This window comes from Pipistrellus kuhlii, unplaced genomic scaffold (assembly GCF_014108245.1).
Source record: "Pipistrellus kuhlii isolate mPipKuh1 unplaced genomic scaffold, mPipKuh1.p scaffold_m20_p_8, whole genome shotgun sequence".
NCBI classification, from domain to species: domain Eukaryota; kingdom Metazoa; phylum Chordata; class Mammalia; order Chiroptera; family Vespertilionidae; genus Pipistrellus; species Pipistrellus kuhlii.
The window spans coordinates 16,296,633-16,324,064 of record NW_023425584.1 but is presented as its reverse complement, the minus strand read 5'-3'; the positions used below and the strand labels follow the sequence as shown (position 1 = coordinate 16,324,064).

General features: G+C 40.5%; 1 protein-coding gene across 4 annotated transcripts in view; it reads left to right on the top strand.

Moving 5' to 3' along the window:
- Positions 1–27,432, top strand: part of GRIA1 (glutamate ionotropic receptor AMPA type subunit 1) — a 270,354-nt gene that overhangs the window by 225,159 nt on the left and 17,763 nt on the right. For all 4 annotated transcript variants that reach the window (XR_004985576.2, XM_036423636.2, XM_036423635.2 and 1 more), the window contains exons 12-13: positions 4,456–4,654; positions 10,523–10,770. Coding sequence is in view for 3 of the 4 variants with exons in the window: in XM_036423636.2 (XP_036279529.1) it covers positions 4,456–4,654; positions 10,523–10,770 (447 nt within the window). In the remaining variant the exon portion in view is untranslated. The remainder of the gene's footprint in view (positions 1–4,455; positions 4,655–10,522; positions 10,771–27,432) is intronic.

Sequence of the window (27,432 nt, the reverse complement as noted above, 5' to 3'; positions counted from 1 at the left end):
ACAAATTTCCTCTAATTAACAAAGACAAAGACATCATTTGCAAGAAGAGACAGCTTGCAGCCAGCATCTATTAGTAAGTCCCAAGACTATGTTGGAATTAATTCACCCAGAAGGCACGCATAAACTGTCATTTGAGCATTATCATCTCCCTCAGCTCCTGCTCCCATAGATTACCGAAACACTTTGATATCACCTCTTCAGTCAGCCTACCCTCCCAATTTCTGTGGATTTTGCCTTAGTTCAATCCATTATCATCATCATTGTTAATCAATAAGTACCATAAGGAATAATCATAGTACCATCTTAAATTATTACAACAGAGTGGTTAAATTTTTAAAAGAATTATCATGGTGTAATAGAAAAACAGAAGGGGTTACTCAGTGCTCTGCTGGCAAAGGATGGGAAGTTTACAGAGAAGACAATATCTCCCTCACCTCCTCCTTTTTACCTCTGTCTACCTTCTCCCACTCTTACACCTATTCTGTTTGGCAATCTCCTACTCAGCCTTCAAAACCTAGCATAAGTTTCTCCTCCTCTGGTAACTTTTCCTGCCCTCTGCCAGCAGGGTGATTAGCAAGCTCTTTGTGTTCCATTAGTACTGCTCTCTTACCTGTCACATAATTAAGATCCTATCTAATAAAGAGGGAATATACTAATTGACCTTCACACTGTTGCAAAGATGGTGGTGCCCACGACCATAAGGAGGGAATATGCTAATTAATTGCCATGCCCTCAAAGATGGTGGCACCTAGTCCCTTCAGCCCCACCGGGGTAGCAAGCACGCAACAAGGCTGGGCCCGGGGTGGGCCAGACTGCTCCACACACCTATTTTCATTTTCCCCCTGTCCCCTCAACCCCCAGCTACCCAGAGCCAGCCTGAAGCACAGGCAAGCCTTGAGTGGCACCTGCCCAGCTGCCCAAGGCCACCCAAGGCTCAGGTAACCAGGGCTGGCCAAAGCTTGTACTGCTGACAATGGCAGCATCAGAGGTGTGATGGGGGCAGCGCCTTCCCCTGATCACTGAGTCACCTCCCACACCTGAAGGCTCCCAAACTGTGAGAGGGTGCAGGCCAAGCTGAGGGACCCCCACCTCCAGTGCATAAATTTTCATGCACCGAGCCTCTAGGACTATAATTACCATTGAAGATATTTTTATAAGGTAGTGATGATTGCTTTACTGGGTGCTTACTATGCACCAAACACTGTGCTAAGCACTTTACAAATAATTGGGGTATGTGACCCCAAAGCCTATGTTTTAATCACTAGGTTACACTGCCCATTTTTTCCAGGAAGGAAGAGTCTTTGCTGTATCACTTTTATCTCCCAAATGCCCAATAATGCCTGCAGTACAAGAAATGCTTATAAAATGAGTGAATAAAAAGTATGGTACACAGATTTCTAAAGATTCTGTCTCTTGGATATTCAAATACTAAGCTAGGTACTTCTGTGAAAAGATTTTACAGACGTGGAGTCCCAAATCAGTTGCCTTTAAGATTAACAGAGATTATCCAGGTGGTCCTGAACCAATGAGATGAGCTCTCTAAAAGCAGAGTTTTCTCCAGCTACTGGAATTCAGAGAGGTTCAAAGAACAAGAGGGATTTACCACACTTGCTGGCTTGAAGATGCAGGGGACATGTAATGAGGAATGCAGACAGCCTCTAGAAGCTGAAAGCAGCTGCTGGCTAGCAGCCAGCAAGGAAACTATGATCTTAATCCCACAAGCACAAGAGGATGAATTCTTCAAACAACCAGTGAACTTGCAAAAGGACTCCAAGACATCATTTTGATTTCAGCCTGGTGAGACCCTGAGCAGCGAATCTAGACACCCTAACCCAGACCTCTGACCTGTAGAACTATGAGATAATAAGTGTTGTTGGGAGCCTCTACATTTGTGGTGATTTGTTATGCAGTAGTAAAAACAAATACAAACAGGTTTCTAAGTCTGTGGTGATGTTGGTGGTGAGACTGCTTTCTATGGTTCCCAAAGGTTCCACTGAGCTTTGCAAGAAGTTAGTGTTGGCTGTGAAGCAACATCACTGAGGTGGCATGAGTTGAAGAAGTCTATGCCATCCATGAATAAATCATAACTTGGTAAGGAAGGGAATGTTCTGTAGCAGACACAGTGTGAGACAGGAAACATTAAGTCCTGGCTCCTACTCCCTACTCTGCCACTGCCTCACTTGTGACCCTGGGAAAGTTGTTTTACATCTCTTCACTGCTATTCTTTCAGTTGCAAGATGAAGCTATTCATCCCTTTCCCATATGCAAGGCTACACTTGAAATTCAAGTAATGGGTTCAACAACCATCTATATTGTGGCCAATTCTGGAGAAACATAAGGGATTCCTCAATTACCTGGGGAGTTTTGGGAATAGCTATGCCAAGTTATGAGACTAATAACATTCAGGTGACTAGGCAGACTTCCAAGGCATTCAGATCACAGCTGTCCTTTCCCTACTAAGAAAAGTGCTGTTTTGCCCTGTGCTTCCCTGGGAGAATAATCATCATAAAAATAACATATTGTATTGCAATAGCACTTTTCACAGTGCTTTCCCCTCTACCACTTTAATTCCAATAACTTGTGTCAGTAAAAGGAAAAGAATGGATTAAGAGCCCTTATAATTCTGAAAGTTTAGATTTCTCACAGGAAGTAGGGTTAGACTCACCGATTATACAGAGGAAGAAGACTGAGACCTAGTTGAGGCAGGCAACTAGCCAAGGTAATGTGGCTGCTTAGTGAAAAAGCAAAGGCTCTCATTCCCAGAACTGGCCTCTAATAACTCCACACCCCTGCCTCTGGTGTGGAGCTGGGAAAATGCAGAGTTGTTGAATGGAGGCCCAGCTTTGCCTGTAGCAGATCTGACCTGAGGGTAGGGGGTTGTCAACTATTCAAGTTCTCATCTTGTAAATCAGATGCAAACAAAGCACTGAAATCATCCCAGTTGGAAGAGTTCTATCCCAGCTCTCCAAGTATTCTGTGGATGGCACTTGCTGGCTGTTCAGCAAAAGACTCTTTCTTTGGTCTCTTAATTAGGTAAGTGGGGATGTGAGGAATACCATAAAGGGTAAGTTGTCTCACCGCCTAGAAGATACCTATTAATTAAAGGAGAACAAGGAAGGAGGAGCCATAGGCTTGGAACTTTCTTGGGAAGCCTTTGAACTTCACTAGATAATCCCCCACTTGGGACACCTCCTCTGGGTCTCTCAGTTCAGTAATGTTGGAAGAGGAGGTAGCCTCCTGAAGACTTGGTTCAAGGCCATGACTCCAGACCTGCTGGATCCTAAGCAGGTTTGGGTTCTCCTGGCCCTAAAAACTATTCCTGGTCTCTAGAATCCAGTGAGAATAGAGCTGCCAGATTAGGAGAGGGGCAGCAGCATTTATGCATTCACTTGTTATTGAGGCCTACTGTGTGCGCTCTGTGATGGAGGTATAGCACTGCACAAAAGAACTAAAAGATTCTGTTACTCTCGTGGAGCTCATAGGCATTAAGAGAGAACTAGATTCCAAACAGATTAAGGATAAACTTTACACCTTATGTATAATTGTCATTTTGGCTATTTGATCCAGAACAAAATATCCTTTGTCTTTTATTTTGGCCAAGTTCTCTTTCTCTATAATAGCGGGAGGAAATGTGCCTCCACTCAATAGTGACATTCTCCAAAGCAGCTGGAGTACTGTTGTTCTCATTTATTTCCAAGATGTCCTCCCTTCCCTTCTTCTAGTCCAGTGGCTCTCAACCTTTCTAATGCCACAACCCTTTAATACAGTTCCTCATGTTGTGGTGACCCCCAACCATAAAATTATTTTCATTGCTACTTCATAACTGTAATTTTGCTACTATAATGAATCGTAATGTAAATACCTGTGTTTTCTGATGGTCATAGGTGACCCTGCTAGCAGTTCTCAACCTGTGGGTTACTGTATTAAAGGGTTGAGGCATTAGAAAGTTTGAGAACCACTGTTCTAGTCCATCATTTTGGCAACCTTTGCCAGCCAATAATAAAAAAGCAGTCTGAAAATATTTCTGGACATAATCAAATATGCGCATCCTGTGTATAAATACATTTATATTCATATATGTATGCACAAACATTTGGTGTATAATAGTATGTCACCACATTTAACAGAAATCTTGCATGTTATTTGTGATTTGGGGGGCACGTGTTGATATATCTGTGTCTTTGCTGGCATCTGTCTTGACATATATGTACTGTGAAAATGAGTGTGAATATATACCTGAGGGGCTTTATCATCCCTGAAGGACAGCAACCCCACAGGTCTTTATTTGTGATCAGGAACAAAATGCAGAAGAGATCTCTCTGACATTTTAAGTCTCACATCTTGCTGACCAAGGAGAAGGGTGTAATAGGGCTTGACAGCTCTGCTGAAGGGGCCTCCACATAGCCTCTGTAATTGATGTCTGTACTTCTGACATCTCCTCCCTTTGGCCTTCAGGTCCCTGTCCGGCCGTATCGTTGGTGGTGTCTGGTGGTTCTTCACTTTGATCATCATCTCCTCATACACAGCCAACCTGGCTGCCTTCTTGACCGTGGAGAGGATGGTGTCGCCCATCGAGAGTGCAGAGGACCTAGCGAAGCAGACAGAAATTGCGTACGGGACACTGGAAGCAGGATCTACTAAGGAGTTCTTCCGGGTAGGGACACACCTTGTCCCAAGGCACATTCACAAAAGGGAACAACTACAGTCCTTAAAATATCCTTCTCATTAAAGAGCATGGGATTTTAGGCAGCCAGAGCAACTGCTTAACTGAATGTAAGTCAGGGAAATTCAGAACAAGGATCAGCTTTCTGCAGATCCCTGAGAAATCACATTTCATTATTGGTGGAAACTTCAAAGCTCTTGCACTGAATTAGACCCTTTACACATGCTAGTCTGTGCCAGGTTCTCTAAAAGCTGCTCCTGCAAGGACCTTACAGTCTTGTTAGTAATTGATTAGGAGTAGCTGAGATTCCAACCTGATGCCCTTTGTGTCCCCTCCTTGGAGACTTGATAAATAGTAGATGGTATATGGGAAATAATTACTGGAATAGGTGGTCTATTAAAAACTGTCACAAAAGAGAGAAAATGAGACAATGGAGTAGAGGTGGTAGAGATATCATGTGGCTGAAGGCCACAATCAAGGCAAAGAAGCAGAGAGCTAAGGCACACAAGACTTAGGATCAGCCAGACCTAGGTCCAGCACTTGGCCCCATCCTTTCGGTGGTTCTTAGCCTCTCTACCAACATTTCCTATCTGTAAAATGAGGAGAATACTGTCTATCTCATAGAATCATTATGAGATTAAAAGAAACAAGGCATCTGAAATACAAGGGAAACAACAGAAGATGGAGGTTCCATTTACCAGTAGGCCCCTCAGGGAGATTCAGGTACATCCATCTTGAAGGGACAATCCTTGGTCCAAAGCACTTTCACAAAAGAAAACCACTACTTCAGGAAAATATCCTTCTCATTAAAGAGCATGAGATTTTAGGTATTGAGGGCAACTGGGCAGGGTTTGTTAACCACAAATAATAGACCTGTAAAATTTCTAGAGATCATGAAACCAGGTCAGACCTGGGTAGGCTAATTACATTCTAGGTCCGTGGTCGGCAAACTATGACTCGCGAGCCTAATGCGGCTCTTTGGCCCCTTGAGTGCGGCTCTTCCACAAAATACCACAGCCTGGGCAAGTCTATTTTGAAGAAGTGGCATTAGAAGAAGTTTAAGTTTAAAAAATTTGGCTCTCAAAAGAAATTTCAATCATTGTACTGTTGATATTTGGCTCTGTTGACTAACGAGTTTGCTGACCACTGATCTAGGCAAAATGAACAACGTAAATAGATGCTCCAAAGCAGAAAAACCTGCAGTTCCCTTTACTTTGGATGTGTTCATCCTGGGATTTGAACAGACAGCACATGGAGCTACAATATATTGTTCAAACAAATAAGCAACTGCTACTACTCACTTAGCACTTACTATGAATCCAGTCCTGAACTAAGTAAACACTGTGGGCATTATCTCACTTAATCCTCTCATTAGAAGTGAGGTAGGGATTTGTTGTCCTCATTTCATAAATGACTATGCTCAGAGAGTAAAAGTAATTGCCCAAGGTCACCCAGCTTATAAAGAGCAAACCTATGTATTGCCTTAGGTAAGAGGGTAGAGATCCTGTGCAGACCCAGAAGGTTCTCGCTGCAACTTCTTGGAGGAAACCCCAGGCCCTGCATGAACCAACTTGATGATGTGCTCAGTTTCCTCTTCAGATACTTTGTGTAATATGTCAGGTAGGAAAGAGACCAAAGTCTTAACAATGGCTAATCCAGACTCCAAGGCTAAAATCATCCATTTTCAAAATATTGGAGCAAGAAGGTAATTGAGAAGTCACTTGATTTGAGTCTTTCATTTTAGAGTGAGACATGTTGTGTATAGGTTTACCCAACCAGTTAGAAAAAAACACTTATAATGTCATAGCCATTATTTGACAGTTTTAGCCTACAGCCTAAGCATGAAGGAGATACCTGATATGTCTTCATAAAGCCAATCCTACATCCCAGACCCTGCTGAGACAGTTGGGGAACCACCTAATTCACTTACCTATTATAGATCCGTGTCTGCATCCCCAATATGTTAGCATATCACAGTCTTCAAAGCACTTTCACATCCATGGTCTAATTTATGTTTCACCTGTGTCCTAAGGCAGAAAAGGAATAGTGGGGTCTACTTTGTGGATAAGAAATTGAGATTCAAGCAATTAATGTTGCAAATATCAAGGGTGAGTACAAACTATGAGTTTGCCCATTCCAACCCAAGCATTCTTGATACTGAACGACACTGTCCTAATGGAGTGGTATCATTAACCGACAAATGTTTTTATAAAAATCACTCAGGTTACCACATAGACCCATGGATAAGTTTAGCCTAAATCTCCCCTTTTATAGTTTAGGAAACTAAAGCCTATGAAATAAAATTAGCATACCCTAGCTACTTAGAGGTACAGCTGGCACTTCAGACTTCCAAGTTCTTTGTTAATAACTGTATCTATTGACATATTACTATTTCTTGTCCACAGTAAAAGTTAGGAATCTAGAACCAAGGCAGTTCATATTCTACAAGCACTGTGCCCTAACCAGGCCTGCTGTTTTGGTAGCAAATAGGTTGTAGTTCATGCACTGAATGAAAGTTAGTGGTTGCCTAGAGTTCTGTGTTGAGACAAATTCTGAGGTTACTCCTAGGGTGAGTGTAAAATAATTTCTTAATTGATATCAACATCTGCCATGTATATAGGGAGGAAAATTGGTACCTAGCCAGGTATGTATTGAGTATTTCAACTGTAAAGTAAAATATAAAGAAAGGACATAATTACAGGTAGTAATTGCACCACTTATACAACAACACCTACATGTGCCAGGAACTGGGTTATGGATTTTACTCTGGTCTTATATAATCTCCATGACAACATTATGCCCTGCCTGAGTACTATGATCACCATTGTCAGGAGAGAACTGTGCATCTCAGAAAGCTCCCACAGACAGTGTGGGAGCCTAAAATGAGGGAAGAAGCTGGTTGCAGTGGAAACTACCCTGTTTCCCCAAAAATAAGACAGTGTCTTATGATAATTTTTTCTCCCAAAGTTGCGCTAAGTCTTATTTTCAGGGGATGTCTTATCTTTCCATGCGCTAGGTCTTATTTTCGGAGGATGTCTTATTTTCGGGGAAATATGGTAGGTGGGCAATGAGGATACCGGGTTTTACTTCTGGCTCTGCCATTAACAAACCTTGTGACATTGGACATTTCACTGCCACACTGTGGAGCTCAGTTTCTCTACCTGTGAAAAAGGAATGTTAACAAAATGTGTTCCCTGAGCCCTTCCATCTGTGACTCTGACCTTGAAAAATTACCCTACCAGGATAAGTAGGGAGACAAAATTTGGTGGTTAGGGAAACATAATTGCCTAATATCCCACAAGGAAGGAGAGAATAGTGAGATAAGAATTCTTCTACCACAGACTGTGAAAAACTTGGCTTCTAGTCACCATGGCAGCCTAGAGCTTCTTGGCAACCCCAACCCAGAGACACTTAATCCTCCATCGACAATTTAATTAAGATGTGTGAAGGGCTATGGTAGTGGCAGATGATAGGAGAGATCCAAGAACAAATACCCCAAGTATGCTTCCAATCTTCCCTGCCACTCATGCTGCCTTCAAATTCCTGGAGATGAGATTTTCCTGATAGTTTGCTCTAAACAGCTGTGAGCACAGCCTTGGTGCATGGAGCACTAGGGTGAGGCTGAGAGAACATATTAATTTTCTGCATATCGTTGCCCAGAGGGCTCTTCAGCTCTCCCTGTCAGCAGCCCCTTTCCCTGCTGTGGCCATCCTGTCAGGTCAAATTGCATCTTGCAATTGCCCTGCTACGTGTTTTGTTGGTTTTGTGCCTGGAAGATCATTTGAAAATCTGGTCACAGCTGAATTTATACATATTCCCTTCTTCCTCTGAGAGACTATTCAATGTATTATAGATGTTATGATTGATTCTGGGTATTCCTTCCCCTAACTTTGAAAAACTCCCTTTCTTTTCTTTTTTTCTCTTTTTCTCATTGAAAATGTTGCTTGAGTGATATATTTTCATATAAAGAATCAGATCTTTCCAGCTAGCAAAGGACTTAAAGATTACTTGCCCAAAATCCTCCGGAAGAGATAAGGAAGGTTAACAGTGTAACAAGGACTAGAACTCAGAGCTCCTCACTCTCAAATCCAGTGTCCTTTCCAGACTGTAAGCCACACTTTAAAACAAATAATCTAGTTTATCTAATTACTAGAGGTCCAGTGCACGAAATTCATGCAAGGGGCTTGGCCCTTGCTATGGCAGTGACTACCTCTGCCTCAGCCCCTGCCTCTAAGGTTTCAGCAAGTCATCCAGAAGGACATCCAGAAGGATGTACGGTCTAATTAGCATATTATGTTTTTATTACTATAGATAGACTGTGAAAACTTAAGGCTCACTCTATCAAATGCCTCCCTGAAATTCTCATAACTATTTCCATTAATTTCCCATGAAGACCTAGAATTTTCCTGAGCCCCGATATCTCTATAGATCAATTAGTTCAAACAGCAATTTAATTACACATCAATATCTGGCCAACACTTGATGTTGGGATCAAGAAAATAGTCCTGATATTTATGTTCAAAGAAAAATAACCTCCTAGATGTTTAATGATAATTGTATACTTAACAAATCTTTAATCTATATATATTAACCACCAGATTATATAGGGTGTGTGCTTATAGTAATAACTTTCTTTAATAAATATAGTCCCTTATATATGTTTAAAATTTGTTCATTTACAAAGCATTTTCAAAAGCCAGACCCCAGTAGCCATAAAATACATCTATCCTTTGGGGGAAATGATGCTCTTTATAGACCATATTAGATGAGAGTATTAATTTGTGGTTCTGATCATGGATCCTGACTAAGGGCCTACTGTGTACAAGGTTAGACTCTGTGAAAGATCCACAAAAGAGAAACTGCCTTCTAGTTGTGTCCACTGAGTTGAGACCTGTGCATAACTAGGAATGACGTGCTATCCTAGCAGTCTATCTTGGTCAACCAGTGAATACTAGACATTGTGTCCTTACTTTCTCAAGGTAAGGGTCACACAAGTCATATGGGAACAGCCTTACTTAGGGCATTGCTGAAAGAGATTTATTCTAGGCTCCACCCCAGACCTATTGAATCAGTATCTCTGATTTAGAGCAGGAGGAGCTGCATATTTACAATCTCTGCACATAATTTCAGTGCTCAGTAGACTCTGATAACTACTGTCCATGGAATTGAGGCGGTCTCAGAGTACATAGGATTTGTTCTGGTGTGTGAAATGGTGAGAACCAGCACATCAAGTGGAGTAAACAGCTTAGGCAAAGTCCCAAGTGAGCTCAGGAGGCAATAGGAAAGCAATTTGGCTAGGTTTAAAGGCTTTTAAAATATAAACAGGAGACAATATTAGGTCCCAAGTTATTAGCTTTATCAGATAACAATTTACATTCTGAGGGCAGGTTTTATATTACAGGAAAACTGGCAATAAGCACCCATGATCCTGAAATTCTTCAGTGTTGTCATCCAATGATGAAATCAAACCCCATCGATATTCAGCTCTCCACTTCTTCTAAGCTGTATAAATGTGGCCTTACTGAACAATAGATAGGTTTCTTAATGTCTTTAAAGGACACACAGAGCCCCAGTTTCTTAACTCTACCTATATTTAACAGGAATATAATTACTCAGCAGTAATTAAAAGATTTTAAACTATTCTGTGTTCTGTATTTGCAAGATATTTGTACTCTGAAAACTACTGGTACTAATTAGAGACTCTTATTTTGCAATCACTCATAATTTGTTTCTTCCTGAGCTAATCTCACTCATGAATGTGTGATCAAGTTACACTCAGCTCTTCATTAGTGTGTATGCCAACCTCAATTCCAAGCACAGCCAGCCCTTAATTCCAGTTTTGTTCCTGTCTTCTGCCAGAGGTCTAAAATTGCCGTGTTTGAGAAGATGTGGACATATATGAAGTCAGCAGAACCATCAGTGTTTGTGCGGACCACAGAGGAGGGGATGATCCGAGTGAGGAAATCCAAAGGCAAATATGCCTACCTTCTGGAGTCCACCATGAATGAATACATTGAGCAGCGGAAACCCTGTGACACCATGAAGGTGGGAGGTAACTTGGATTCCAAAGGCTATGGCATTGCGACACCCAAGGGGTCTGCTCTGAGGTAAGTAGCCAAGATTTGCTTCCTTGGTATGCCCTCTCCCCTTCCTATCTCAGGAATGAAGTTGCTCTGTCTGCCACGCGGCTCCAATGGCACCGTGCAAGCTTTTGAAAGAGCTCTTCTTGGACACCAGTGGGCCTGGAAGACTCCAGGCACCCAAGATCTTCAGCCCTGAGGTTGGAAATTGACCCGGGGAACTCAGCTTGCTATGACTGTCATTGCCTCTGTGTTCTTCCCCATGCCTTGCCTTACCCCTCCAAGTGTGTTAAACATTGATAAATCTTGTGTTTCTGTCATGTGGTCTGTAACACACCATCCTTTGCCAGACACCCCTGTATTCAACTAGGCCACAAACAGAGTTTGCCAGAAACCTGGGTTCTTTGACAGAGGTGGTCTGTAATGTTTGTCTCAAGAGAAACATAAACACACTGTCCAAATGAAAAATCAAGTAGTCTGAGTCCTGTGCAAATCAAAATAATACCAAATTAATAATAGCATCCATTTTTTCCTAGATACTGATTTCTTTAGTTAAAAAAAAAAAGGAAGTTCAGTAAAGAAGCAAAGTGGACTTCACTTTCACATAAAGAAGCTCTGATGTTCACTACGATAGACTCATATAGAATTGAAATCAGAACACCTAGATTTAATTCTGGGATTACTAGTGATTGTCTTACAGAAGATAAGACACATCATCTCCCCCCCTACCTTCAGTTTCCTCATGTGTAAAAACAGGATAATTGTCCCTGCCCTACCTAGGTCCAAGGTAATCGTGAATTCAAATGGGATAATCTATACAGAAGGTAACTGAAAAGAGTATAGTATGAAGTCACTTGTGAGACATTTTATCAACCACAGAGGAATTAATTCACTTTAGGGAAGGCTAGTGTTCAAGAAAAAGTTAAGGAGTGTTTAAAAATTTGCAAGAGGGTAGAGAGGAATTCCTAATCTATTTGACACAACCAACATCCAGGGCCACCTGCCTCCATTTCATTGAGCTCTACAATGTTCCAGGCAGTTAACTAGGATCTAGAGCGACAATATTGAACAAGACATAGTGTCAGTCCTGATGGAAGTACATTCTTGAAAGGAAGACAGGTATTAAACAGATAATTATTGTTTAACTAGAGGCCCAGTGCACAGATTCATACATGGTGGTGGGGGTGGGGGGCGTTTCCTCAGCCTGGCCTGTAGCCTTTTGCAATCTGGGACCCCTCAAGAGATGTAGCAGTGCCATGCTGCTGGAGCTCATCCAGGCCTGCTGCACCTGCCACCACCATTGCTGCAGAGTCCGGACAGGCTCCCACCCCCGCAGCTGCACCTGCCAGCCCTCGTGAGCCCAGCTTCTGGCTGAGTGGTGCTCCCCCTGTGGGAGTGCACTGACCACCAGGGGGCAGCTCTTGCATTGAGCGTCTACCCCCTCGTGGTCAGTGTGCATCATAGCAACTCGCTGACCAATCTTTTGATCATTCTGATTGTTCTGTTGTAATGGTCGCTTAGTCTTTTATATATATCAGCGTTTTTCAACCGCTATTCCGCGGCACACTTTGCCTGGTGTGCCGTAGGTGCAGACAAAACAAGAATTTTATAATTTTTCACTATTTTGTTTACTTAATATTTCATAATAAAGTAATTATAAAATACTTTCTTTGTGTTTATTTGATTCCTATTCAAGAGAATTACTTTATATATAGTCAATATAGGCAGAGAGTTAAATTTTTTAACATTTTCTAATGGCGGTGTGCCTCGTGATTTTTTTCATGAAACAAGTGTGCCTTTGCCCAAAAAAGGTTGAAAAACACTGATATATATAGTTGACTCATGACAATTATGACAGGAACCCTGATAGTTTATAAAAGGGGACCTAGAGAATACCTACTTCCAGCAATATGGCAGAACAAAACTTCCACTATAAACTCCTACATGTGTTGGATAAAGATATAACAAATGTCCTTTTAAAATGAAAGTTAGGAAATCCATATGCCAAAAGGGAAATCAAAACCAGAGTGAAAAGCATAAGCTAATTATTCTGGAGATTTCCTAGGCTGGGCAAGGTTGTAAATTATGTGACAATTTATATAAGCAAGAATCAGAAGTACAACTAAAGATATAGTGTGTTTTTTAAATCATAAAATAGCAGACATATTTGGAAAAGCATTTATTAGAATTTAATGAAGCAAAAAACAATACAATTGTTGATATAAAAATCTCAATGGAAGGGTTAAACAGCAATTATACAAAGTTGAACAGAAAATTAGTACCGGGAGGAAATTTTGTAGAAAATTTCCCAGAATATCACAGAGAGAGATTTTTTTAAGATAGAAAGTATAACAAAAAGGTTAAGATACATGAAAGGGGAGGGGGATACTCCCATGTGTTATTTGGAGCAATATTTGAAGAGAATTTTCTAGAATTTATGGAAAACATAAATGCTCACATTAAAAATTAAGAGGTCCATGTAGGATAAATCAATGAAAATCAGCTACTGATTTGATTGAAACTGTAGAACAAAAAAGAGAAGATTACAAATATAACCAGAGATAACAAGGTCCAATCTGGTGGGCGAATGGGTAAGCTGTAGAAAAGAGGACTTCCAAAGACGCTTTTATCAAGGAGAGATGTGAGTGATTAATAAGAGTTAATGGATGCTCATTTAAACACACACTTCTTTAAAAAAAATATATAGATATATAGATATAGAGATAGAGATAGAGATAGAAATAGAGATAGAGATAAATATATATATATTTTTATTGATTTCAGAGAGGAAGGGAGAGGAAGCAAGAGATATAGAAACATCAATGATGAGAGAGAATCATTAATCGGCTTCCTACTGCATGCTCCGTACTAGAGAGAGAACCTGGCCATATGCCCTAACTTGGAATTGAACTGTGACCTCGTTGTTCATAGGTTGATGTTCAACCTCTGAACCATGCTAGATGGGCCACATCACTTCTTTGAATACCACTTCTTTTGGGTGATAGCACAGCTTTTATGAGGTTTGCATGCTCAGATTCTTTCTGGGATAAATGTGGAAAATAATTCAACTCTGTAACAAAGAGAAACCTAATCATACTGCTTGTATCACTGTAAAATAAAACAAGCCATTTATTGATTTTGAGAAAGAGAGAAATGGAAATGTAATAAATATATCCCAAATATAGACCACTGATGGATTGATGTGAAAATCAAGAATATCCAACTGAGGCCCACAAGCTCCACTCCCAGTGCTCCTTTCTCTCCAGTGGCAACATCTATGATTGCTATGGGGCTTCTAAACTAAAAAACCAAAGAGTAATGCTTATACTAAGAGGACCATGAGTTTCTGCTCTGGCCTGGAAATTTTCTTCTCCTCTCTATGGGATTTTCCTTCTGATTTCTGTATTACAAGGAATCTAGCCACCAATAATGTAAAGGTTCCATAAAACATATCATTTCAAAATGGTTACAGAAAATATGAGTAACCCCTCCCCAAATCCACACACACACTCTCCAGGCAGGTTTTCATCATACTTCTGCCTCACATGCCCCAAACTGTTCCATTTCCCCAATTCATGGTTGAATACCAAAGAGTTGTGGCAAACCAAATGCCACACACTCATGCCTGCTCCAGGAAATTTGGATCCATTGATTTGACCTCAGGAGGCCCCTCTGCATGACAGAGGTGGAATGTAAGAGGAGTCCAAAGTCAGTATGTGTATCTTCTGATCCCATTGAAAGAGGACTGATATGAGCTTAAAGATTATCTCTCAGAGGAAACCAATTTGTCTCTAAATTATTTAGGATTATAGAAAATACCTTTATAAAGGCTTATCAGCCTCTCAAAAAACTTCAAATGTTTTGTAAGTGTCCACAGAAAGTTGTTGCAGTACACCACAGGGCTTGTCACAAACTTTTCTTCTGCCCTGGAAAAGGTGGGGCATTTGCAGCCCTCAAAGGCAGATGCGCTCCAGACTCAATGCTTGTGCCTCCATCAAGAAAAGACCTCCCTAGGATCCATGATGGTGGCAGAGCAGGTGGATGTTACACTCATCTCCTCTCAGAACCAAACTGGAATTATGATTAAAATATGGAGGAAGAAACCTGATTAACCAACTGAAAGCTAGCTGAAGAGAAGTCTTATAACCAAGAATTTACAAAAAAAAAAAAAAAAAAAAAAAAAAAAGCCACAGGGAGACTAGTAGGAAGGGCAGAAATGTAGAAAGGGCTGGCCCTGCTCTCATGGGCAGTGGCTGAGATGCCAAAGGGAAATCTCAGCTGCAAAGGTTCTGCCTGAGAAGCTTGTGGTCTCAATCCCAAGCCAGGCTTCCAGCCCAGCTCCCCAGAACCAGGAAGAGCAATAAGAAATGAAGAAGAAATAAAAAACATCCAAATTGGAAAGAAAAAGTAAAATGTTTATTATTTGCAGATGACATGATACTGGACATAGATGAATCTAAAAGTCCCAACAAAATCTACTAGAACTGATCAATGAATTTAGTAAAGTAGAAGGAAACAAAGTTAATAACCAGAAATCAGTTGTATTTCTATACACCAATAATGAACTATTATAAGGAAACGAAGAAAAAAAATCCCATTTGCAATTGTATCAAATAAAAGAAAATACCTAGGAATCAATTTAACCAAGGATATAAAAGACCTATACTCAGAAAATTATAAGACACTGAGAAAGAAATTAAAGAAGATACAGCAACCTAGAGAAAGAATAACAAAGTGGAAGACTCTTGCTACTTGATATCAAAATATACTACAATCAAAACAGCATCATACTGGCATTATAAACAGAATAGAGCCAAGAAATAAACCAATGCCTTTATGGTCAATTAATATTTGACAAAGGAGGCAAGAATATATAGTGAAGTAAAGATAATTTATTCAATAAATGGTGTTTGGAAAATTGGACAGATACATGCAAAAAAAGGAAATTAGACCACCTTCTTACACCATACATAAAAATAAACCTAAAATGGATTAAAGACTTAATGTTAAACTCAAAATTATTATTTTTTAAATCCTAGAAAAAAAACATAGGCAGTAAAATCTTGGACATTTCTTGTAGCAATATTTTTTTCTGATATTTCACCCAGGAAAGGAAAACAAAAAATATAAACAAATGGGATTACATCAAACTAAAAAGATTTTGCAGAGGAAACCATCGACAAAATGAAAAGACAACCCACTGAATGGGAGAACATATTCACCAATTATACATATGATAAGAGGCTCATATTCAAAATTTATAAAGAACTTATAAAACTCAACACCAAAAAAAATCCAAATAAAAAATGGGCAAAGGACCTGAATAGACACTTCTAAGAAAAAACAAAACAAAACAAAAAAAAACACCTTATAGATGGCCAATAAACATATGAATAATGCACAACTAATCATCAGAGGAATACAAATTAAAACCACAATGAGATATATCACCACACACCTGCCAGGATGGCTATCATAAATAAATAAATAAATAAACAACAAGTTTTGGCAAGGATGTGGAGAAAAGGGAACCCTTGTGTACTATTGGTGGGAAGGTAGATTCGTGCAGCTACTGTGGAAAGCAGTCTGGAGTTATCTCAAAAAATTAAAAATGGAACTGCCTTATGACCCAGCAATTCTACTTCTGGCAATTATATCTGAAGAAACACAAAACACGAATTCAAAAGAATATATGCACACCTATGTTCACTGCAGTGTTATTTACAATAGCCAAGATTGGCAGCAGCCCAAGTGCCATCAACAGAAATGCTATGGTACATTTACACAATGAAATACTACTTGGTCATAAAAGAGCAAGGAAATCTTAACTTTTGCAACAGCATGGGTGGACCTAGAGAGTATTATGTTAAGTGAAATAAGCTAGTCAGAGAAAGACAAATACAATATGATTTCACTTATATATGCAAACTAATGAACAAAATTAACTACCAACAAAATATAGAAACAGACTCATAAATAAGAGAGCAGACTGACATCTGTCAAGGGGGGAGAGCTGCTGAGGGGCTGGGTAAAATAGGTGAGGAGATTAAGAAAAAGAAAAGAAAAAATTCATAGACACAGATAACAGTATGGTGATTAACATATAAAAAGGAGGGTTGGGGAGGTAAAATTGGGTAAAGGGAGAATAAATGGTGATGAAATGAGACTTGACTTGGGGTAGTGAAAACAGAATACAATATACAGATTATATACTATGAAAGTGCACTCTTGAAACTTATATAATTTTATTAATCAATGTCACTCCAATGAATTTAATTTTTAAATGTAAAAACAAAATAATAATAATAAATGTCCATACTACCCAAATCAAAAAGAAAAAAAGGCACCTTCCTGGCAGTCCTCCTCCACCACTTACTCTTCATAAAGCCAAATGACCCCACAGCCCATGCACACACACACCTGTGGGGCATTTACTCCTTCCTTCCTGCCCAGAACAAGCTCCGCATTCCTCTAAGGAAGATTACCCAGCATCTCCCCATCAGAAGGTCAGAATGCTGATGTATAAAACCCAAATGTTCCTCTAAAACTTGCCAAATCTACTTGGCAGAAGCCAGGCCATGGTCCCTACAGAATGTTAAAAGGCTATTAGTGACAGAATGGAGTGTTGTTTTATGAGAAGCGGGGGTTGTCTCTTCTGCTCTGGAAACAAATACTCTGATGAAGCGAGGTGGTCCGGTGCTTGATTTCCCATTTGGACAGGTGGTGTTTCTTTGAAACAGATGCTGTTTGTTGGCTGTCACTGCATGTTTGGGGTTGGGCAAGGGGCTAAGTTATGTTTCCAAGTCCTTATGTTGTGGATAAAGACCTACGCAGCCAATGCCGGTCACTAGGGAAAAGCAATTGGTAAATCCACTAATTACAATCTATTGGCCCCTGTTTTGTTTTTTTTTGGTTTTTTTTGGCAACTAAATTTATCTGCTGGTCTGAACTGAAGCCTTTTTTAAGATGATGATGATGTATACTCCCTTCAGTTAGAGACAGTGTGTTCAAACTTCCTAACTATGGGGGCATGGGTTTTCTCATTCCAACCCAAGGAATCCACACCAGATGAACCTAAGTGAAAATCTCAAATAAGGATTCCCCTTCACAAACCACCTACCAAGAATTTCATGGGTTTGCTAAGAGTTATGCCCTAAGCAAGACATTGGTCCAAGTGTGGTCTTTAACTGTGACTGTGTTACATGGAATCTTCTCTGGTCTCTATGATCATGACATATTTGTCTTCTGTCACATGTCTTATCCATGCCAGACGTATGGGCCAAGAGGACAGAAGCACAGTGCAGTCTGATCCTGTAGCTTAATGGGTGATGGGCACCCAGGAGGGTCTGAGAACCGCTGCCTCAGCTTCATAGATTCTTCTGAATCCTTCTCCACACAAAGCATCATGCACAATACGTAGGCAACCATGGTGACAGAGGTGCAATCCCCACTCCTAAATGATGTATAAGCAAGTACAGTTCATGAGAAGAATTACATAGATACCTATTATTCTACCCAATGCTGTAACAGTCAGAAATATGCAAGAGGAAGAGAGCCAACATTTGAGAGGGAGGATTTGCAAAGATTTTATGGCAGGGGTAACATCCATGATAGGCCCCAAAGAATTGTGATAGATGAGAAGCAGGGAGCGTGTCTTCCAGATGGAAGGGATGGAGAAAAGTAAACACAGAAATGGGCAAACATACTGCTTGTTTTCAGGGACCACGAGAGCTTCTCTTTAACTAGAGAAGGTACTAATAAGTAAGAGTGATTGGCTGTGGTCAAACTGTGAATGTCTCTGTATGTTTGATTTGATGTCAGTAGGGGTCACTGAAGGCCATTGACTTACAGGGAATATGATCAGACAGGCTCCTGAAGATTAACTTGGCAGTGGTTTGCAACAAGAATCAGAGAGGGGAGGAACACAGGCAGGGAGGGTATTTAGAAATCTGTTGTGGTCTTTTTGTAGGAGATAATGAATGTGGTTACAACAGGCCATAACAGGATGAGGACAGATGGCATAAGTGGCTCTGTTTGTCACCAGTCACAGCCTTTAAGACAGTAGTTTGGGAAAGTCTGTTATGTGAGCATTCTGATACTTTTATGCTCTTCCCTAAAACTGATCAGGTATAAACTGATCCAGTAGGATGGGAGTGTAATAGGGAAACTGTATTGAATGGTGTCAAAATGAGGTTATCATTTAGAGTCAAACAACCTTAATTCGAGTTCAAGGGCCATTATTCCACCAAGTTTGCCCTTGTTTGATAAGCCAGTGTAACTTTATAAACCTCTGTTTTCTTTTCTGTAAAATTGAAATAATAGTAACTCACTGTAGTCGAATTGAGTTTTTAAAAAATAGCATAAAGTGCTTGTCACAGAGGGTACTCAATGATAACCTGCCATCCCATCCTCCTTCCATTAGACCTACCAAAACTCACTTTTGAGCCAAATAACTCATTTTTTCTTCTTTGTGAAAACCAATTGTGTTCATCAGAAATGCACATGAGCCCCTTCCCCAGCCCCCCACAATAGCAGCAGTAGAAACAAAATGTCTGTTTCTGAGAACAATTTGTGGTCCTTCCCCACAGAGAACACACTAAAAATATATAAAAACCCTGATATTTCTTTCTCTCCTTCCCTATCCCATAGTATGGTACTGGTTCAGGGCACACAGCTGAGAATAAATGCAGTATGTCCCAGGAAAATGACAGTTCTTTTCAATTGGTCCTTGCATCCTGATGGGTAGCCAGGGATGCTTGTTGTCATGGTAACCCCATGAACCTTATGACCAAGGTTGGGCCTGATCAGAGAGGCAAAGCCTTCTGAGCAGTGAGGCTAGATTTGCCTGCATCCTCAGAAGAGCTGGAAAGAAAGGAAGAGGGGGGATGACAGGAGAGAGAAATAAAAGAGAGAGAAGCAGAAAAAGAGAGAAGCAGATTTATTTTGGAGGAACCTGGTGAAATTGCAAAGACAATTAGTCCCATTAGGGCTCTGTTGTTATCATTCCTCTTTGAGGAACTTACGAACAGAAGAGCAACACATTAAAGAGTGACAGAGAAAAAGAAGAAGGGGGAGGGGGAGAGTAGGAGGGGAAAAAGGAGAAGGAGGTGGAGGAGGCCAGAGCAAGAATGAATCTAGGAAGGTAAACCACATGGGAAATGAATGGCCTTTACCACACAGCAAGAACAGCTGCCCAGTGCAGGTTCTGGTTTGCCTGAAAAAGCACTGCTTTCTGCCGCTGATATACAAATTGTATATTGCTTTCTTTTAAGAAGCTGTTGCTGTCAAATATAGAATCTTTTTTTTTCCTCTACTCTTATCTGCAACTTTATTTTCCTTCTTCTAAGAAAGCAGCTGCTCTACTATAAAGGCAGACCAGAAAAGTACCTATTTCAGCTCTGCCAATGACTTGGGCATGTATTGGGAAGCAAATGTGCTTTGATGTTGATAGACACTCATTTAACCTGCCCCCCCACATTTACAATCATGTGATCTTGGGAAAGTAGCAAGTAGCCATATGGACCATAGACTGATAGTTAGGACCTTGAAGTCAGGGCTGAGAATCAATTTCATCTCTGCAAGTTAATGATAAAAGTGACTGAGACAAGTAACTTCGTTTTAGGCCTTAGTTTCCCCAAATATAACAACTGGAGGTAACACTAGCATTTACTTGGGTGGTTGTTAAATGATTAAATGAGATCATATGAAGCACTCAGCAAAGTGCCTCACACATACTAAAGCGACTAAAAAATGCTAACCATTGCTATACTCTTTCTGAGGCTTAGTTTTCTCATCTTCCAAATGGGGATCCTGCAACAAGCTTCACAGGGTGGTCTTGGGAATAAATAAAATCACTTATGAAGAGCTCATGTGTAGAAGCAGTTCTTAAATATTAACTCCCATCCCTTCCCCACCAATCCTTTCCCTTTCTGCTTCCCCTCAGGGCTGGCCATATAGTCTGTTAATTTGAGGCTCTCACCCAACTATGTGGTGATTACCTTCTCTGGCCAAACCACTTTGGGCTTTTTTCATTGCAATAAGGTGGACACTTCAGAACACCAAGAGACTGAAATGTTCAAATGTGCAGTTTTATTCCTTCTTTTTAATATATATTGTATTGATTTTTAACAGAGAGGAAGAGAGAAGGATAGAGAGCTAGAAACATCGATGAGAGAGAATCATCGATCAGCTGCCTTCTGCACTCCCCCCACCGGGGATATGCCCGCAACCAAGGCACATGCTCTTGACCGGAATCGAACCTGGGACCTTTCAGTCTGCAGGGTGACGCTCTATCCACTGAGCCAAACCAGTTTTGGCAGTTTTATTCCCTTTTATCCTAGGTACCCCAAATGCTCAGCTAATCGCCCCATTGCTTCCATCCACATGGATGAAAGTGAAGCCTGATCTCTGAGGGCAGGCAGAAAGGCAGAGGGCAGGGGTAGCCCTGAGTTGAGCCCCTGCACAGAAATTCTGGCCTATCTACTCCAACATATTATGAACACCTCTATGGGCTGAGATCATAGCTTGAAAATCAGATCTAACCATACTCTTCTTCAGGAGGAAAGGGTGCAAAAGCCCAGGTAAATCCCTAACCTAAGACACCAGCTTGCTCCAAAACAGATGGAGGTGGTAAACCAGCAGAGCATAAAAACACACACACCCCAGACAGGGAAATTTACGGGTACCGTTCATCTTTCCTCAACACAAGTATCTAGTCTAGTGGAAAAAGAGCATAATGACATCTCAACCACATTTTCTATTCCCATGGGAATGAAACTTACTCCTCTTAGAGAAAATTTAAAAGTCCATAGCACTAGTCAAAGCAGTCTCCTTGTGGCCCACAAACACCCCAACTTTTTCCCACTCCCATATCTTTCCTCTTACTGGTTCCTTTTTTGATCAACGTATATTTCAAGGTACAGCTCAGTGAAGCAAGGGCCAGCTGTCCCTAGAACCTGACAGAATATTTAGCATGTAGGAAACTGCTATTCACTGTTTGTCCCATGGACTGATTCTACCCCACCACCTTCCACATATATGGCACCTTTCTGAGCATGTTACCAAATCAGTTGATGTGTCTGGTCAGTGTGACTAGTATCTCCTAAGGATACAGGCAAATCTAGCCTCATTTGAGAACCAGAAAAGATGAGTCTTACTGTATATAACATAATATAACACAAAACAACTGACTCTTAACTTGTGTTCTCTCTGGTCATTATTAGTGAACATCCGAAAGGCAGCATGTAAGTATATGACCTTGATTCTGCAATTTAATTCTACCAACATTTTAAGCATAGTACAAAGTGAGTACTCTTAAGAAAAGCAAAGACAAGTAAATTAGGACTTTGGTACTCCCAAGATTCATCATCTAAGACAGGGACTAAAATTTAAAGTGCCCCCAGGTAGAGAAAATGAGGAAGTGGACCAGGAGCAAACCCCTTTGTGGTTTCTTCATTTTTAAGAGTCATGAGTACAGGTAATACTTCTGTACTCTAAGCAACAAAACCACAGTGCAAACACTATGATAAATAATAACTGTAGTTAATATTTATAGAAAACTTGTTATAGAAGTTTCCTAAGTCCTTGTATGCATTCCCTAATTCATGTAATACTCACAAGAACCTAATGAAGTAGGTACTATTAAAACCTCATTTTATAGATAATGAATCAGTGACACAGAGAGGTTAAATAAATTGTCAAAGGTCACACAGCTAGTAAATGGCAGAGCCAGAATTTGAACCCAAGGAGTCCAGCTTCAGAGCCTATGCTATTCACTACACTATACTATAAATGGAAATCTTCCCAGTCTCTGGGAGATGATAGGAAAGGATGGGGACTCAATAAACAAGAATGCATGCCTGTCTAAAAGGGAAGCCTTCACTCAATCTGGTCTAATATCACCACTGGGCAAATTGCCAGACCTTTCCATTTTTCAAAATAAACTAGAAATCTCAATTTTTGTATAAACTATTTAAATTGTTGAGTAGTGGTTAAGATAGAAGAAAAAAAAAAAGACATAAGCTAGTAACAACTAACACTAATACAAAGAAGTCCATAAAGATAGACAAATCATATATCAATAAATAGATAAGCAAGGCAAAGTAGGACAACCATGCAAATTTGATTAATATTTTGCCTTTCCCTGGGATATGAGTTCTAGGAAGGCCTCCAGGAGGAAGCAGCAGTCCTGAGCAGGGCCTTAAACTAGTGGGGAGAATATAAGAAAGATACGGAGAAAGGTGTTTCAGGTCTAAGAAATAGTAGACATACAGATAAAGTGAAAAGAATTCATGTATCCTTTTTCAATCTTGTTATTGCTATTTTCAGCAGGGAATCATTCTATCAAACAAAATCTCTTGTGGAATTCCATTAGAAAATAATCCAGAAACAAGTGGAGCTACTGAAGCAATTGTTGAGGGGCTAGAGATGGTAGAGAAAAAGGGAAGGAAGGACAGTGCAACCTAGAGACAAGTTCACGTGGGGTGGAAGGCCTGGGAGCTTCTTTGTCTTCCTCAGGAGCCAGTCTCTACCACTAGAGGAGATAATTCTCCAACATTATGACCCTGTGTATTTTTAAATCCACAAGAAAATAATGGTGCTGCTGGCCTGCCCAGCATCCTGTTCACACTGGCATCTGCTTTTTGGTGCCCAGTCTATAGAATTGGCCCAGCTTTTCTTCCTTTCATGAACCAGAGGTAGCTGAGCTGAAACCAGCGGGCTGGCTCTGTCCTGAATGTTGTTTTTACTCCCTGCGTTAACTGTGGGGCAAATTTCATTCATTCTCTCCATTATCTTTTGTCAAGCACCTCCAAGGTGTCAGACACAAACCCATGTGCCTGCTGTTGCTGGCAAAAGGTTTTACATTACAGGATCAGATGGGGTTGCAAATGAACTGCTGACACCTGCTTCTCACAGTATGGGCCGGGCTGGGAATCAAAGGTGCCTCTGGAATGCTTTCTGTCTGTAGAATGCCTGTTGGAGGAGCCAGACTTCAGATCCCTATTCAGTTCTATCAGGGATCTTAGGCCCAAAGAAAGTTACAGGGCCAAAAATGTGATCATATATGTAAAACTAGTGTGCAATTTCTGGGAGATCAAGTAACCCCTGTTGTACATTCCTTCAATCAACAGCACTGATCAAGCAGCTACAGTGTTACCTATGGTGCTGGCAAAAGGGTCCCTGCCACCAAAAAGCTCTCTGGTAGGAGGAGCTGACGATGGTTAATGGAGTGATGAGTTTGCTGTTACAGGGCATGCAAGTATGGTGGGACAGAAAGGAAGCCCTCATCCATTCTGCCTGGGTCATTACATGGGAACTTGTAGAGAACAACACATATTAGAGCTTGTTAAATGCATAGGGTTGCATGAAGTGACAAAGTGTGCCTGGTAGGGCATTTGCCAACACAGAGGTGTGGCTTCAGTGGTGCTTCCAATCTAGTCACCTGCAACTGTCCAGAGTTTAACCTCAAAGCACTTTCACATCGATCACCTCATTTGATCCTCACACTGCAGGCAGCTGGAACAGAAGCTGGCTTCGAAAACAGTGAATCTTCCAGAGGGTACGTATCTATAGGGCACTTTGTCAGAACCAGAATAGGCCCAGGTTGCCATTTTTCTAGAACCATCATTTTTTTCTTCAAAGAGAAAGAGAGAGAATGGGAGGAAGGGAAGGAGAGAGGGAGAGAGGGAGGGAGGATGGGAAGGAGGAAGGGAGGAAGGGAGGGAGGGAGGGAGGGAGGGCGGGCGGGCCCTAGCCAGTTTTGCTCAGTGGAGGCTCATATGGGAGGCAACCCACCCAATGTGTCTCTCATTGATGTTTCTTTCTCTGTGTCTCTCCCTCCCCCTTCCATGCTTTCTAAAAATCAATGAGAAAATATCCAAGGGAGAGGATTAACAACAACAAAAACTGCTTTGGGCCCTTCCTTATAGTCAAACTGCAAAATTAGTATCTTATAAAATGGCCTATAAGACTTTGCTCATTTGCTGCCTTAGCTGTGGGCTTGAAGAATAGAGATCCTTGCTGGATGCAAAGTCAGTTTCTTTTGTTTGTTTTCTATCCAAATTGGCTTTTATTAATAGTAAAGACAAAGTAAGTTTTTTTAAAGGACTGAGTGAATGGAAGCGAAGGGCCTAAGTGAGCACTAGAGAGGATATGTTAATGCACACAGTGCCTTGTCTTTCCAAAGGGGTTATGTGGACTGGCTTCAATCACACAGATGTAGAATAGAACCTCAGTCAAGGTTTATATTTGTCTTTAGAATGGAAAAAGTAACAACAAGACAACCAAATCAGATTGTGAGGATTAAATGAAATAAAGCTTGCATAGTACTTAATATGATTCCTGCCCCATAATAAGCCCTCAGTGAAATAACTGTTATCTATAACTATCATCCTACAATTTCACACTTTCTGGTCCTTTTTCATTATTTTTCATTATGGTAAGCTTGCCAAATAGCTGAGTTAGAGAAACCTACAGTGATATTGCATTTAGATTTGGTTCATTCATTTAAAAAAAAAAATAAAGTACTTTCCAAGCTCTTATACTGCATGGAATATCTTACACTAAATGTTATTTGGAGTAATCAGAAAATACAGAAACCATGATCAATGCTCTGGGGAACTGACAATCTCTTTATGGAGACCCAGCCAACACAGCAATCAACTAGAATATTATAGCATAAGGGATCAGAGTTCAAGTTCAGAGGATCACCGAGGAAGGGGGATAGCTTGAGGTAAAATTTAATTAAATGCCTTTCAGGCAGCCCCCTTTTTTTATCTAATGAGATTGTGATCCTGCCAATATAAGACATACATAAACTTTTCCCACATTGTTGTGGGGCTTATTCCATGAGGATTACCCACTTTCTCCAAACACCGCTTCACACTATTGGCCTCAAACTGTATCTTGTGTCTGAGAGGAGCAAACACTAGAGATTTAATTTTAACAGAAAAGTGGTTTGACAACTCACAGCAAAAATCAGAATTAAGAACTTTGTAATCCAGCCTTTCTTCTCCCTTCCAATGCTCCTTACCCCTTTATCCCTGCCCTTATATCCTTCCCTCTCCTACTATGAGTTTTTCTCGCTATATTCTCTTACAGTGGGAAGGTGGGGGAGAAGGAAGGGTCGTGAAGCCTCAGGAGTGGCTGTATATTCCCACATTGAACCTCTCTGAGGAAAAAGTTCATGGCCAATTGATACCCTTTGTGTGCTATCAAGCCCAGAGTCCATTAGTGCATTTCCGGGATCTGTTAATGGAAATTGTTTTCCCAGCTTGAAAATTGCCACATTTAAACTCACAATGTGGGATAAGGGAAATCATAAATATGAACTTCTTTGCAGGCAGCAAACAGCAGTTGCAGTCTTTCTCTTTGCCTTCGGGGATCCATATGCCACAGTCTAGTTAGCTGCCCAGCGACTGACAAACATAAATAAAAGGTAATGGCTATAGTAAACAGAGTTCCTGTAAGTCAAAAAGTGTTTTCCAGAGAGAAATCAACATGCTTCTTATCACACTAGAGTCACCAAAGAGCCAAAGTTTAGCTCTTATAAAAACAAATAACAAAGGCAATAAAAATAAAAATGTCTGCTCTGTCCACTATCAGCACTCAACAGTAGGGTAGAATAACATCTGCAAGTTTATAATAGTAAAAGGTTCATGACTTGGACTGGTAAACACACAATGCAATTACAGAATTATACATCTGAAATCTTATAAAACTTTATTAACCCATGTCATCCCAATAAATTCAATAAAAAGTAAAAAGAAATTAGTAAAAGAATCAGGGCAACAAGCCATAGGGAGAGGAATAGATTTGAGGGCCCCCTTGCCTTCCCATTAATGCTCCTTGCAGCGTACTATGAACATAGCTCCTCTGAGCCCCTCTCGTTCATCCCATTATTGCTTGTCCATGGCCTGTAAAACCTCTCAACTAAGTTAAATTTAAAAATTGAGCCTTAGTTTAAGGTGCCACCATCACCAGATAAATCCTTAGGAGAAAGTAATAAAATTGGTAATGATACAAGTTATGTCCTGAAAGATGACCAACTCCTTGCCTAAAGAATTAGATTAGGCATTGAAGAATGAGTAGGCAAATCTAGTCAACCAAATTATTTCAGCCATTAACTCATGTACCATTGGGCTAAGAACATAAACCCTTATAAGTAACATTTGAATGGGTCTCAATGGAGCAAATGAACGTAATGGGTATAGAAATTTAGATTCACTCCCTTGGCCCTCACAGATGGTTCTGGATATGTTATATGTACATGTTGTCACTGATGTGCCCAGATACCCCTGCCTTGGGATCTGCTGGATATTAACTTGACTTACTGGAGCAGGTATATGTGGTCCTCCAAAGCTGTGAATTGTGGACATGGTGATTCCAACTAAACATCTCCTAACCCTTCATTGCCTTTCTCTTTTAACCCTACACAGCAGTCAAGTAAATGAAGTCAGATTGTTCTGAAAGCTGCAGGAAAATGACTCAACCATGACCTTCTCATGAATGTTTTTCTGTCCTAAAATGTCTGAAGTGTTTAATTACATCTTACTCTTATTCTGTCCTCTTCTACTTCTTAGGTTTTCCAGAAATTTGCCTAATTGTTCCTTTTTATGACTTAATAGAATGCCAATCTTGTTGTTTTTAAATCTCTCTATATATGTCTATTGTGATGTGAGAAACACTCAG